The 13,507-nt window shown below is 40.7% G+C and overlaps 1 protein-coding gene across 2 annotated transcripts in view; it reads right to left on the minus strand.

Moving 5' to 3' along the window:
- gpc3 (glypican 3) overlaps nucleotides 1-13,507 on the minus strand; it is a 154,414-nt gene that overhangs the window by 127,989 nt on the left and 12,918 nt on the right. For both annotated transcript variants that reach the window (XM_078954378.1, XM_078954379.1), the window contains exon 2: nucleotides 11,494-11,655. In XM_078954378.1, coding sequence (XP_078810504.1) covers nucleotides 11,494-11,655 — 162 coding nt within the window. The remainder of the gene's footprint in view (nucleotides 1-11,493; nucleotides 11,656-13,507) is intronic.

The following is a 13,507-nucleotide window of genomic DNA, read 5'->3' on the forward strand; positions in this document are numbered from 1 at the left end:
TGTAAGTAGTCCAAAACAGACCTGCTGTGCTTTCATTGGACTCACCAATGAAGTCATTCCAGGAGCACTGTCCCACTTTTCCTGCAGATATCTCACAGACTGATATCTGAGCAGACACACACTCCCACACAGCTTTCCTCCCCACAAATTTCACTCTGCAAGCAATCGGGCCAATCCTGTCCGATCATGTTTATTAATTGGGTTCACTCTTTTCACTCGATTCCCTTCAGGGTGTGAGTCCTCCAGAGCGCCGAGCTGCAGTGAGGCTGAGCAGACAGATGTGTGGTCTTGCTCTCCCTAGCAGCGTTGCAGTCAGCACAGGTCCGTTTTACCTCAGCTGCATACAACGCAGATCCCCGCTCTGCTGATCAGCTGCACTGCCTCCATGTTTGCACAATACTTCCTGGTTTTTTTAAAGTCATTTTAATGCATTTCACATTACCAAGAGCTTATTTCTAAACTGCTTAGGATGGAACAGCACAGCAGAAGCAACAAAGCTGGAAAAAAAGTCCCGTAAAATAACAACCAGAGCTGTCAATCAATTAAAACAGCCAGAAGACAGTTTTGGACCAGTTCCTTCATCATCCGGTTGTTAAAGGAGGGTTCTAACGTGGGGGAAATGAACGAAGGGTTGATTCGATACGAAGTAAACACTGCAAAAGCTGACTTTTAAGAAAAGATGAAGACTTGTTTTAAGAAGAATTTGTGTTATTTTCTATCTAACAAGAAAACTAATCTTACCGAGAAAGTTTTTCAATAGCAAAACATTCTTAGTTTTAGAAAACAGGTCTTTGTGACTGGAATTTTCTTTCTTAAAATAAGTTTTCTTGGTAAGACCATTTCATTTCTTAACCAAATTTTTTGGCTAATTTTAAGAAAATCTGCCTGTAAGGTAAACAATTTTGACTTATTTCTATAAGGGCCCCAAGAGGACTTGACTGCAGGCATCGACGTCGAGAACATGAACTCCCCCCATAACGACAAAAAAAAACATCTTTAGTTTTTCTACAACTCTACAACTCACTTCTACAACTCCGCTTCTGGCCAATGATGTCAGGCATCATCAGCCAGGTCTCTTTTAAGCCAGCCTGTTTTGGCAGTGAAACATTGTAAAGTCACAGAGGTTGACCTGTACAGACGCTGTGGGTTTTTGGGTGGTTTAGGTCGTAGAGAGGAGCGGCTGCATCTCAAAGGGAGTGCAGGTGTGTCTTTGGTTCCCTTGTGGCTCATACGGCCACCTCAAGGGGTTGTTATAAAAATAGAACGACCCACTGCATCAGTACCAACGTACAAAGTATTAGTACTGCTAACGGGAGTTCCACACAGTTATGACATATGAGTGATGCTTTTGTGCAGCGCTCTTACGCTGCACTCTTGTCATTAGTTAGGTGCGTGCACTTTGATAAGGCTTTGATCTTTTAGCATCATGCTCCCTGAGACCCACCCTCCTAAACTTAATGCCACCATATCAGCACCAGAAACCCTCTGACCTTGCTAGGTTCCACAGCCTCCCACATCAGCCGGTTTCTCCAACATGCCAGCAGCTGTGTAGATTTAATCATCTGCCTCTCGCGGGTCTCCTCCATCCTTGGGTACGAGCACCTCTCTCATGGATTCATGTTCTGCTTCAATCTAGGAAAGTGACCCAGTTCTGCTGAAGTGTGGAAACTTCAAATGTTTTCAGAGGCCAAAGCAAGGCTGACGGTGGGGGGGGGGGAAGCATGATGTTTCCACCCCCATGCTTTACAGCAGGTATGGTGTTCTTTGGGTGCAACTCAGCATTCTTCCTCCTCCAAACACGACGAGTAGTTACCAAAAAGATCCATTTTGGTTTCATCTGTCCATAGGAGCCCCAGATCAAAGGAGATCCTCAGTGGTTGTGTATGTCTTTCATGCTCACATACTGATATCGGAGCAGACACACACACTCCCACACAGCTTTCCTCCCCACAAATGTCACTCCGCAAGCAATCGGACCAAATACTTTTCTAGCATAGACCGTGTATGTGTAGTGTAGGAAGTAATAGATTACTTTTTTGCTAAGGGCATGCTAGAAATCTGATCATATTTGCATGTATGCTAAACAGTTGTGACAGTCTCTGTCAGACGTAGTTTTATAGTCATTTCTCCTCTAATTTCCAGGCAGTTGAAGAAGCTTCTGCAAAGAAGCGATTCCCCGGAGACCGATACGGCTTTTGAGTCTCCATGCTAACAGCAGTAACTTTGTCTGAGTGTTTTCTGCTTCTAATTCCATTCATCTTTAAATGCTCAAGTATAGCAGTAAGTCTGCACCTTCATTCCAGCTGTTTGAGTCAAAGCAGTCATTAAACCTGATTTTCGCTCCTCCACGACAGCGTGGCCTAGTTTCTGGTTTCAAGGTGTGCAAAGGTTTTAAAAACGTTGTGATTTCAAAGCTACAGACATTTCCTGGAATCTTTATGACTCAAGAAACATAGAGAGAGCTGCAGTTGCTCTGAACTAAAGTGGGAATTAAAGTCTTGTCAGATGTGCTTCTGTGGTAAAACTGCCTGGAAAGAAATTCCATCAGGTATAATTTCACTTGGATGATAAAAATACGACCCCTCGCTCTTTGCTCAGATAAAAGTAGCAACATTCTCACTGCAAGAACACAAATAAAAATGTATTTTGTCAAGTTTCAAGGTTAAACGTCTTATTACACTTAATATGAGACAACTTTTTAGGAAGGCAGAACTGTGTCCTAGAAAACCACACAGGCTTTTGTTTTATTTTGGCAAAAAATACCAAGATCACTGGGAACGCTTTTACAATAGATTTACAATAGTTTGAAAGTAAACATACATTTACATAATTTCTAGGACTTTTTTAAATGTTATTCTAAAATTACTTTAAAGGAATGAGAAAGATTTGACGGTTATAGTACTTAAAATAAAGATCTATTCAGGGGGAAGTGTATACCAAATTTAGAGATGCATACATTTTTTGTTTTGGGTGTTTATTTTAAGAAAATATGTCCAATTATTAGAGCAATAGACTTAAGTAAGAGTGCTAATAGCCAATTTCAAGATTTAAGTTTGTCTAAAGACATTTTATTTTAAGAAAGACAAACTCTAATAGTTCCATTGGTAGATAGACAAGGAAAATACATTTCATATAGCATTTTACTACATAGTTGCTTAAAGTTGTACTATGATGGGTTTTTTTAATAATATTTTGCACTGTAGATCTAAGATCCAAGCATATTTTTGTCCAAACATGTATTTATTTGTACAGAAAAAGTGCGAATGTGTGTTTGTTTGCCAAGTTGACTTAATTTAATGTTCCATTATTAAACTGGATTTTTCCCTCCTTTCCGCTGAAAGATGAAGTTTAGCCCCATGACAAATATTTGTGTGTGGAAAGAGTCAAATAAATAAAACTCTTTTACAGAGACATGAGTCCTTAAATGATGTCTGTTTTTCAAATCTGTCCTATAAATTGGATCAATAGGTGATCAAATGGTTAGTTCAAGTGGTCAGAAAAGTACCCGATGAACAGAAGAGCATTTTAATTTATCTGCTCTGGTTATTCTCGTCTCTATGAGACCACTAGTGGTTGCCCATGGACTTGTGTGTCTCGATGACCCGGATATCACATTGAAGGGTAGAGGCCAGACTGAAAGCAGCCCACTGGCCCTGGGGGTTTGGCACAGGGCTAACCACATAGTCAAAGAAAACTAAGATGGTTACGGAAACGACAAGAGGCTTGTATGAATGACAGTGGTGGAAGCCAGACCTTGGACGCCACTGACGGGAAGATGGCATAAAAACAGCACCACACTGGAAGCCAGATGGAAAAAGAAAAAGAGGACGGCCGAAGATCACCTGCCGCCAATCGGCAGACGCTGAGCTAAAAGAAGTTGGAAACACCTGGGGAACCATCTGCACCTACAGCCATCAGAAATGAGAGACTTTGTTGCTGCCCTAAGCGACTCTAGGCGTAAAAGGGCAGTACGGAGGAGCTCTGGTTATTAGCTTGATTAAAACTTTAAAAAAACAGGAAGCAGCAGTTATGAGTTCCCTCATAAAAACCAGCTGATAAAAGTCCTGTTCATTCTCATATACTTATAGGCTTTTATGGCTTATTGGATTTGAACAAATTCCAATCTCGCTGCGCGCATACTTTGTCTATTTACATGTCAAGATGTGCACATGCAAACACTTCCAACACGAAAAGCCGTTTCAGCACACGGAGAAAGATGCTTTTATAATGTCTCTATTGACTAGTGTTAAAGTTTTATGTGTTGAATGAAACGCAATCATCCGCCTGATGGAGCTGGCTGCTGGTAATCTGTAAAAGAAACCATCTCAGCCCAGAGCATTGATGTCAATCGGCAAATGAGATGAGCGCGAGAGCCAAGCGTCATTAGAAATTCCTAAAGCGCTGCATACTGTATTTCCGAGTATTGATCTTGAAGAAACCTGCCTGTCATAGGAGTGCTTTAGAGACCAAGGTAGACAGTGCCATAACTTCTCAATTGTTTTTGAGGAGCTGACTTCAAAAGGCACAGAAAAGAAAAAAGCAGAGCGGGACAGGTGGAAGGAGAGGGGGATGCGGCGAGAGCAAACAGAGATGGGAGATAGAGGAATGTAGAGGGGAAGCCCTTTGATCTCTGGCAAAAGTGAGCACTGCAAAAAAAAATAAAAAAAGAGAGAAGATTGCAAACATGGCATGCACTCAATTCCCACTAGAAGTGCAAACTAAAGAGGAAGAGACAGAAGGATGGAGAAGAAAAAGCTGAGCAAATTGGGAAAGACAGGACAGGGTCACAGCAAAAGAGATAGAGGGAGAAAGGAAAGATGAAAATGAAGCAGAAGGATAAAGATAAGACCGGGATGTTAAAAGGGTTTCAGACCAGGGGCTGTTTGGGGAATTCTCTCAAGCCCTGTGCTAAAGCAATTAGTAGTGAACCCCTTCAAGGAAAGTGAAGCCAAACCACAGCAGCACAGGCCAACACAGTGTGTAAAAACCAAGCCGAGCAAACCCCACGCTCCCCATTAAAGCTCCAGTTTTAATTGGCGTGTCAGGATGCTGCGGCGGCGGCGGGTTCCCACACGAGAGGGCCCAGAGAGCGTTCGCGGCCGACCGGAAGGGGAACGCTCCAAGACAGTAAACAGTACCGCCCTGCCACTCCGACAGGCCTCCTCTCATCACAAGCTCAACTTCAAATACAAAATTCATATTTAATAACCACTGTGGCTAAATCACCTGCAGCTTAAAAACAAAAGTCGCGATGTCGAACAACAGTTGAGACAGCGAATAAATCTGAAGGTTTCTCTTCACCGTCCACTTTCGGTAACTTCTGTTGATAAATTTCAGCAAAAGTGGTCAAAATGCTTTCAAACATCTCCTCATAGAAGGTGATTTTCTGACTTTTGTCTCATTAAAGCTTAATCAGTACAGCTATAAAGATGTTGGTATTTGGGTTCAATTGATCAGGATTAGGTGAGTGATTTACAGTGGAACGAAAATCTATTCAGGATCTTTATTTCCTCTCTTGATCTCCGACTCTTAGATCTTGATTTTACCATAAAAACTTTTTAGAAAAGACCAGAGGTTGACACGCTGGAATGAAGCTTTAGAGACTTGAGTCACACCTAAATCTCACATGCAAACTTGAGATTTGACTTAAGACTGAAACCTCGTAGCTTCGACTCAACTCGACTCGAGATTTGACTTGAGATTCTACCTACCTACAAGACTTGAGATTTGACTTTAGACTCTAACTCGTGGACTTGAGACTTGACCGAAACGCCAAAGAGTTGATCAGAACGATTTTAGGTTTGTCTTGAGACTGAAACCTCAAGGACTAAGGTTTCAACTCATCTCGACTCGACCTGAAAGATTTGAAATTTAACTTGGGACTTGAGATTCTACCTATAAGACTTGAGACTGAAATCTAAAGTACTTAAGCTTCAACTCAACTCAAATTGACTCGACCTGAAAGATTTGACCTTAAGGACCTGAGATTCTACCTACAAGACTTGAGATTTGACTTTAGACTCTGCCTCCTGGACTTAAGACCTGATCGAAAAAGTTCAAGATTTGACCTGAAAGACTTGGGATTTTACTTGAGACTGAAACTTCAAGGACTAGAGCTTCGACTCGACTCAACCTGGAAGATTTGAAATATGACTCGAGACTTGACTTTAAGGACTTGAGATTCTACATAGACCTGAGATTTGACTTGAGACTGAAACCTCAAGTATTTAAGCTTCAACTCAACACAACTCGACTCGACCTGAAAGACTTGAGATTTGACTCGAGACTGAGCTTCAAGGAGTTGAGACTCAACGTTGGACTTAATTGCGAGCAGAGACTTGACTTCAACCGTGAGGCCAATGATTTGTTTAAAATGTTTGTCTTTTTTTATCATTATGTTTTAGGTGCAGATCATCACTGTCACGTCTCAAATAAAAGCTCTGTGTTTAATGTTTTTGCAACAGGAATACAGATTACTGCCTATTTTTGTGTCCTCACAAGTTGTGTAAAATTAGTTTATTAATAATTTAGAAATAAAAAAATTAAATTTGGGACTGGACTTTGAAATTGAGTTAAAATATGCAACTTTTAGGCATTTCTTGTTATTTACAAAGAACAACTAATTTTGTCTGAAGTCTACACAAAAGGAAAAGTAAAATCATTAACCTAAGCTTCAATAATTGTGGTTGGTATGATCTAATTTGTAACCAACAGCCTATATTAAATTGGTCCATGGATTTGATGAATCGATATCGTTTCTTCTTAGTCCAGATCCACACAAACCGTGAGCAGCCATGCACTGAAACTTAATTTCTATCGAAATCTGAAAATAATTATGTTGTAAACGTGAGATATCGTTGTCAAACACTCAATATGTCATTAAAAACTCTGATCAACATTCAGTTACTCCAAACTGCAGCTTTACAATCAGCCGGTAATAAAACGACAAAAATCCTTTTATAGCCTGTAAGCAATTTAGAAGAACTGCAAAGAAACACAAAGTTTAGAAGTCTGAGAACTATTCCTGCAAGTCTGGAGATAAGTGTTGACAGGCTAACAAACACAAACTGCTTGTTGTGGTCCTTGGAGAAATTACTGGAGATCCACATAACTTTGTGGTTGGAGGGGGAACGCCCACACAGGAAACTCAAGGACCCACCATGTCAGTAGATGCTTAATGGTTGAATTTGTGCAGAAGTGTGGCGATGCCGGGTTAAACCAGTATAACGGCATGTGCTCACACGATGGAACACAGGTTCAACACTGGCTACGGTCATCTTCCTCCTTCGTGTTGTCATGTTATGTGAATATTTGTGAGGGCCAATGCAAACGACCTATTTCATAGAAATGTCATAATTTTCATTTCTACACATAGAATAGTAAAAACAGACCATGCACCATTCTCTCCCGCTTAGATGGGCATGGTTAGCATGTCTTGTCTTGATTTTTTTTTTTAAAAACTCCATGGAAACAGCCGGTCTCTTGACATTATCAGGCAGGGATAGATCATTTGTATTTCACCAAGGAAATAAAACCAATTCCCAAGTCTCCCTTGCTGTAAACTTTCATTTTTTAGTTACAGTCAACATTTTTGGAAATGAGCTAGAAAGTGTCAAACAAGAGTTTTGCCACAGGTCTTAAATGGCTGATTTAGCCGATCACAATCGAGAAATTGTATTTTAAAAGGTGCTGGAGGGCGCATTTTATTGGTTTTGTGGCAGGAGCCTGCGAGTCGGTGGACATTTTACGGGCTGGACTTTGGACATGCCTGGCATTGTCCGATTTGATAAACAACTTGCCTCGGACGGATCAATCTGGTTGGATATAAGGAATATAAATCGATGCAGCTAATTAATCGTTACACCCCTACTAAATCGGCTCTCGAACAAAATACTAGACATGAAATCAAACCGTATTTCCCAAAAAAGGGCTTTTCAAGTTTTGAGCAGCTCAAAGTGCTTTGCAGCTAAAAACCAACTAAAAAAAAGTGAAACTTAAAAATCAACCGTCCCACTCCCTCCCCTCTGTCGACATATACACCCCATGACCCCACACACAAAAACCCGACTGTACTTTTAAAAGAAACTTATGGCTCTGCTGGGAGGAAACAGTTTATTGGGAATCCCTTTCTACCAGGAGTCAGCTCAGCCACAGAGCCCACCCAGATCACAACACCAACAGGGTCTAGAAATAAAATATACAAATTAAATAATAAGATACTTCTTTAAAAAACAAAGAAAACTAAATGAGATCATCCAATGTGTCGCTATGGAAAAAAAAGTCATCAGCATTTCAAAACAACCATATTACTTAAGCAATTTGTGACATTTAATCCCATTCTAAAAAAGAGCTGTTTTAAAGTTTTTGTATTCTATGTTTCACAACGAATACTTTTTTTAAATAAAAATATGTGTACCTTAAAATATAAAAAAATTATTAACTTTTTTCTATACTTCATACCCAATTCTTTTTTTCCCTATTTTGATTATATTTCTAAGAGAAATTAATGTGAAGTAAAACATTAATTCTGGCAGACAATAATTAACGATGGAAGAGGGCGCGAGGTGAAATGTTTAAGGAATCCTGTTTTACATCCAAGCACCCAGTTTCAAAAACAGCAGAGTTTATTACAAACGTGAAACATTTGTAAGAAAACAAAAAAATTCCACTTGAATTTATTCTACTGTGAATGGGCAGTAGATAGAAAATTACTGACATGTTTTTTTGTTTTTTTAAGATTTTAACATAAGACTACAAGGGCATCTAGTAGAGGACTTTATCATTGTGGCTTATAGTATCCATGTTCACTTTAGTGTTAAACAGGAAAAAAATAGAAATAACTCTTAAATTTGGAATTCAGCTTAAGGAAACAGTGTTTTGATGGTCATGTTTTTGTTTTGTTTTTTATTTTCTGTGGCAGCAGCCTCCTTCATTTTGCCTACAACCAAAAACTGCAAGGCTTCAGGATCTTTCATTTTATATATTTCCACCAAATTTGGTCCGACTGCACGGTACTGTTCTGTCTTTCTGGTTCTGATTCGTCCTCCATCATGCAGGTCCCTCTGCTGCTGCAGGCCAGCGTTTTCCTCCAACTGCGCAGTGGCCAAACCTCAGGAGGGGCGTCTCTTCCTGGAACAATAACTCTTTCAGACAGCCACACTACATTTGAAGTCACTCGGAGCAGCAGCTGAGTGTCCGTGAAGATTCTCACTCAGTTAGATCCTGTTATTCAGGAAAAACTGGTCTTTGAAAGTTGGATCTAAAAGACAGAGAGTAGCCAAGAGCCAAAAACATACATGAAAGTGGCGCCCAGGTCCTGCTGCGAGTTTGAAGCTTCAACCGTAGCGATCTGGCAGCATCACATTTCAAGGGGCATGGTGAAAATTCTGACGTGATGTTTCCAGAGTTCAACTATCTGAACTTTTGTATAGTATTTACGTCACATCAACCATTGAACATGTGATCAGCAGTGGAGTCCAAAACCAACATGAAGGAGGAGAATCTGATCGTTTTTCCTCCAGAACTTCACCTTATTTGTAAAAACTTCCTCTCATTTTATTCTTGTTTTTATTTTTTCCCCTCATCAGACTAATTAGTTTATATATTATTTTACTTGTTTTGCACATTTAAAACACAGCAATAAAACGCTTAAAAGATAATTAAAGGCAGTAAGGGGAGAGGACTGCTGAAAAGCTTAATTAACGTAACTCAAAAATAAAAAATATACATATATATAAAGCAGTTATAAGTCACAAGTATTGAAATAAGTTTGACCAAAAACAAAAAAACATTCCAATTCGTTAATATTCGAGTAATAAAGTGATGTTTGTGTAAAAAGCACAAGATCCCTAAAAATAAGAAATATCACAGTGAGTAATTTCAATTGACAAAAGACATATTAACAGAGGTTATATGCCTTTTAAGGCATCTTTGGGAACACTTTAAAGAAACAGGTATTTGTGACTTGGAAAATGTTTTGACACAGAGACAACAAGTTGTCAAACTGGGTCAACAAAGAGACGGAAGAGAACCTCACCGTCCTGGGACCGTATGGGAGAGTCTCTCATGAACTTTTGTAGAGCTCTGCAAAATAAATAAACCTGATCTCTCAACATCATCCAAGTCTTGACTGATATATTCAGATGTACAGTCAATGCTTCCATATAGTGATGAGGCTAAACTTTTGACGGTTGCTCAAGCAGCGAATTCGCCGTGCGAATCACATTCGGTGTGAACGCAGCATAAGATCTTCTCCCGGTGAAATGAACCCAGTGACCTACAGCACCAAAGGTCTCCTTCCATGTTCATCTCCCACATATTCCCACCGTAGAAGCCACGGGAATGATGAGGACAAAGTTGGATCAAGACCCAGTCCTGCCTGAAAGAACAAAGCTGAAACCAGACAATGATCTGCTGAGATTTCCAATTTCAGGGCAAATGCAGATCACAGCAACCCCGCAGCGGCCAATATGCGAAATGTTGGTGCAGAAAACAGACGTCCTTTCATGGAATTGCACCTGCACACTGGTTCAGATATGTGGACGGGTCAACATAATTATTCCAGGGAAGGGAAGAATCCACTCGTCACATCGGTGGACAGATGTTAAGAAAACACCAGACAATTGTAAACCCTTATGAAGCTGGTCTGGACAAATCTAGGAATGCCAGAACTTGAACACAATCTTCTCTCGCGGGGGTTACGTTCTGAAAGTAACCCCCAAAACCACACAATATAGCAAGGGTACAGGAAACCACACTCATGACGGACTCCCACTTAGCATTAGCAAGAATCGTTTAGAACATTGCAGCACCAGACAGAAATCCAACCTACAAACCAACAAAGAGAAGAGCCACACCCTCTGAAACTGCACTTCTCCCAACTCCCTTCGTCCCAAGAAAAGGAGAACTCAGCTAGCACAGGACAGAAGAGGAGTGTCGCTACGTTCACACTGCCCTTGGCATCCATTGGAATGGACATATAGATGGCTGGAATTCTATGACACCAAGTCTTTTATTTATCAAAATGAAAGAAGAAGAAGCCTGCAGCAAGATTCATGATATTTGCTGCCGTTTCAACATTCCACACCAAGCCCCTTTCAGCTGTTGATACAGTACCGGGCAGCAGCAGTCCAGTTAGATCACCGTATGCTAAACGCGCGTTCTTTAACGCCCAGTGAGACCGCAGCACAACAAGCAAGCCACACCTAGTAACAGGAGTCAAGCCAACCATTCAGATTAACATTAATTTGTTGAAATTTTCACTCATTGCATTTACTTATTCCACTTTTTTTGGAACACCTCTTTAGAATATCAGCATATATTAAGAAGTTGCTCAGACGAGCAGCAAAACGTCTTCCAGATCAGCCTTTAACGTCCAGTTGCCCTACAGAACAGATTCCTGTGAGTGTCTGTGTGCGAACAACGCACAACGGTCAACAGACTCTGCCTCTTTGAAGGAGTGCCCACGGGGAAGACACTGAAACGGCCGCTCACCTTGGAAGATGGCAGCGTTCTGGATGATGAGGCGTTTGAGCTGCGAGCTGACAGCCTGCAGGCCGGACTCCATGTTGCTGCGTGCAGCCACCTGATAGCGGTCCTCCATCTTCTTGGAGCAGCAGGTCGGGCCTTTGGTTTGGCAGATCTGCAGATCGGCACCTGGCAGGAAACCAGCAGAGTCAGAATGGGACTCTGGATGAGGGGAAGGAGCTGTTGTTACAGCTTCAAAAATACACATCCACAAAAGATTTAACATCAATCCCTGCAAGCCAAAAAAGAAAAAAAAAGCCGGAAAGGTCATCCACCATGGATTCTTCTTTTTTTTCAATTTATAGCTGTGAAATTCAAGAAGTGCTGCAGTCCAAAATAAATTACTGCGCAGAAATAAGTCGTTTTAAAGCAAGTTCAAACATCACACAGGCTCTCCGCAGGGATCAATTTGGTCAACAGGAACTTATTCCACCTCTCAAGAAAATATTTTTTCCCTCTGAAGGTTCAAAAATATCTTCTTTTTTTTTTCTCTAAGCACAAGAATTAAAGCTGGGAGCACAGCAGCACACAAACAAACTGAGGGTTTCAATGTGTGTGGCGTCAAAGAAACTTTAGTGAGCCCGGCTCGCAAATTTGGACCACCAGAGCTCTTATTAAAGATGCTGATTTAAAGCCGGAAATATAAAAAGAAAAATAAACAGATCATGAATAAATATCAAAAATAACCCCCGAAGAAATTAATCCCTGGTAAAAACAAGATAAAACAGTGAAAACTCTCCTGGTGATGACTTTTATAAACCAATAAAAACCATGTAAATTATGTAAAATAACCCATGTGTGTACATAAAGGCCTGTTCACACCGGGACGAATTTCGCCGGCGATTTTCGCCGACGTTTAACGCCTCGTGACTAAACAAAGGGCACCAACGAGAGTGTGCACACCGACGCGAAAAAACGCCAGGCGTTAAAGCGTCAAAAAAAAAAACCGCCTCGGGTTCGTTTTTTTTTTCGACGCGTCGCGTCGAAATCTACTCGACCAATGAGAACGGCGCTTTTGCTCACGTGTCTGGAGCTTCTGAAGTTACAGTAAAACACAACTTGGGGGCGCTCAAACACAAAACTGCCTTGCTGAGCACATATACCAACGAAGAAGATAGACGCCAAGTAGCGTCTACACTGCCGCGAAGCAATAATGACGGACATTCTAAAATATCCCCGAACCAAGCACCAATTGGACCTACTGGTGCTTGAAATATTCATGTTTTCTTTGTTTGATTCTGACAAGCGCGTAAATACTTGCTCTCTTCTTCTGAGTGAAAAGCGACTTTAAGAAGCGTAAAGTTGCGCAGCGCCACCTTGTGTACAGGAGTATTTCTGTTTTACATTAAGCGCCATCTAATGTCAGGGAATGAAATTGCATGTTCACTCCACTCATCGTCAGCGAAAATCGCCTGGGTGTGAACACAAAAAACGTGGCGAAAAACGCTGGCGAATAACGCCTGGCGAATATTCGTCCCGGTGTGTACGGGCCTTAAGAGTAAATATACGGCTGTTGGCTCATAGCCCGAAACGGTTTCTCTTCTCCTTTTTAGTCTTAGGGTCTTTTTTTGAGCTAATCAGAATTTAAGTTTTGCACTATTAAGTAGGGCCTTTTTCTATTCCCCTCCATCTACAAAAGAAATAAAAATAAAATAAACAAGTAAACAAACATTATGCAAACTTTTTGTTAAACCGTTTTCAACTTTTCGCACAATAGAACTGCTGCGGATTTGACTGCAGAGGTGGCCTCAACTTTCCCAAACGTTGTTTTTTCTGTGCTCCAAAGGACACCTTGTTGTTATTTCCTGGTGTGCTTTTATTCAGATGTGGTTGCAGAAATGCGTGAGGAATTTTTTTTTTTTTTTTTAAAACATTGAAGATAAGGAATCCCTGCTTTTGCACAACAATCAGCCTCCAACAGAAGAAATTCTGTGTCAGTATGTGATGCATGCATTTTTAACACACAAGCTGTAAATTTCTC

This window comes from Oryzias latipes, chromosome 10 (genome assembly GCF_053564925.1).
Source record: "Oryzias latipes strain Hd-rR chromosome 10, Olatipes_Hd-rR_3.1".
NCBI classification, from domain to species: domain Eukaryota; kingdom Metazoa; phylum Chordata; class Actinopteri; order Beloniformes; family Adrianichthyidae; genus Oryzias; species Oryzias latipes.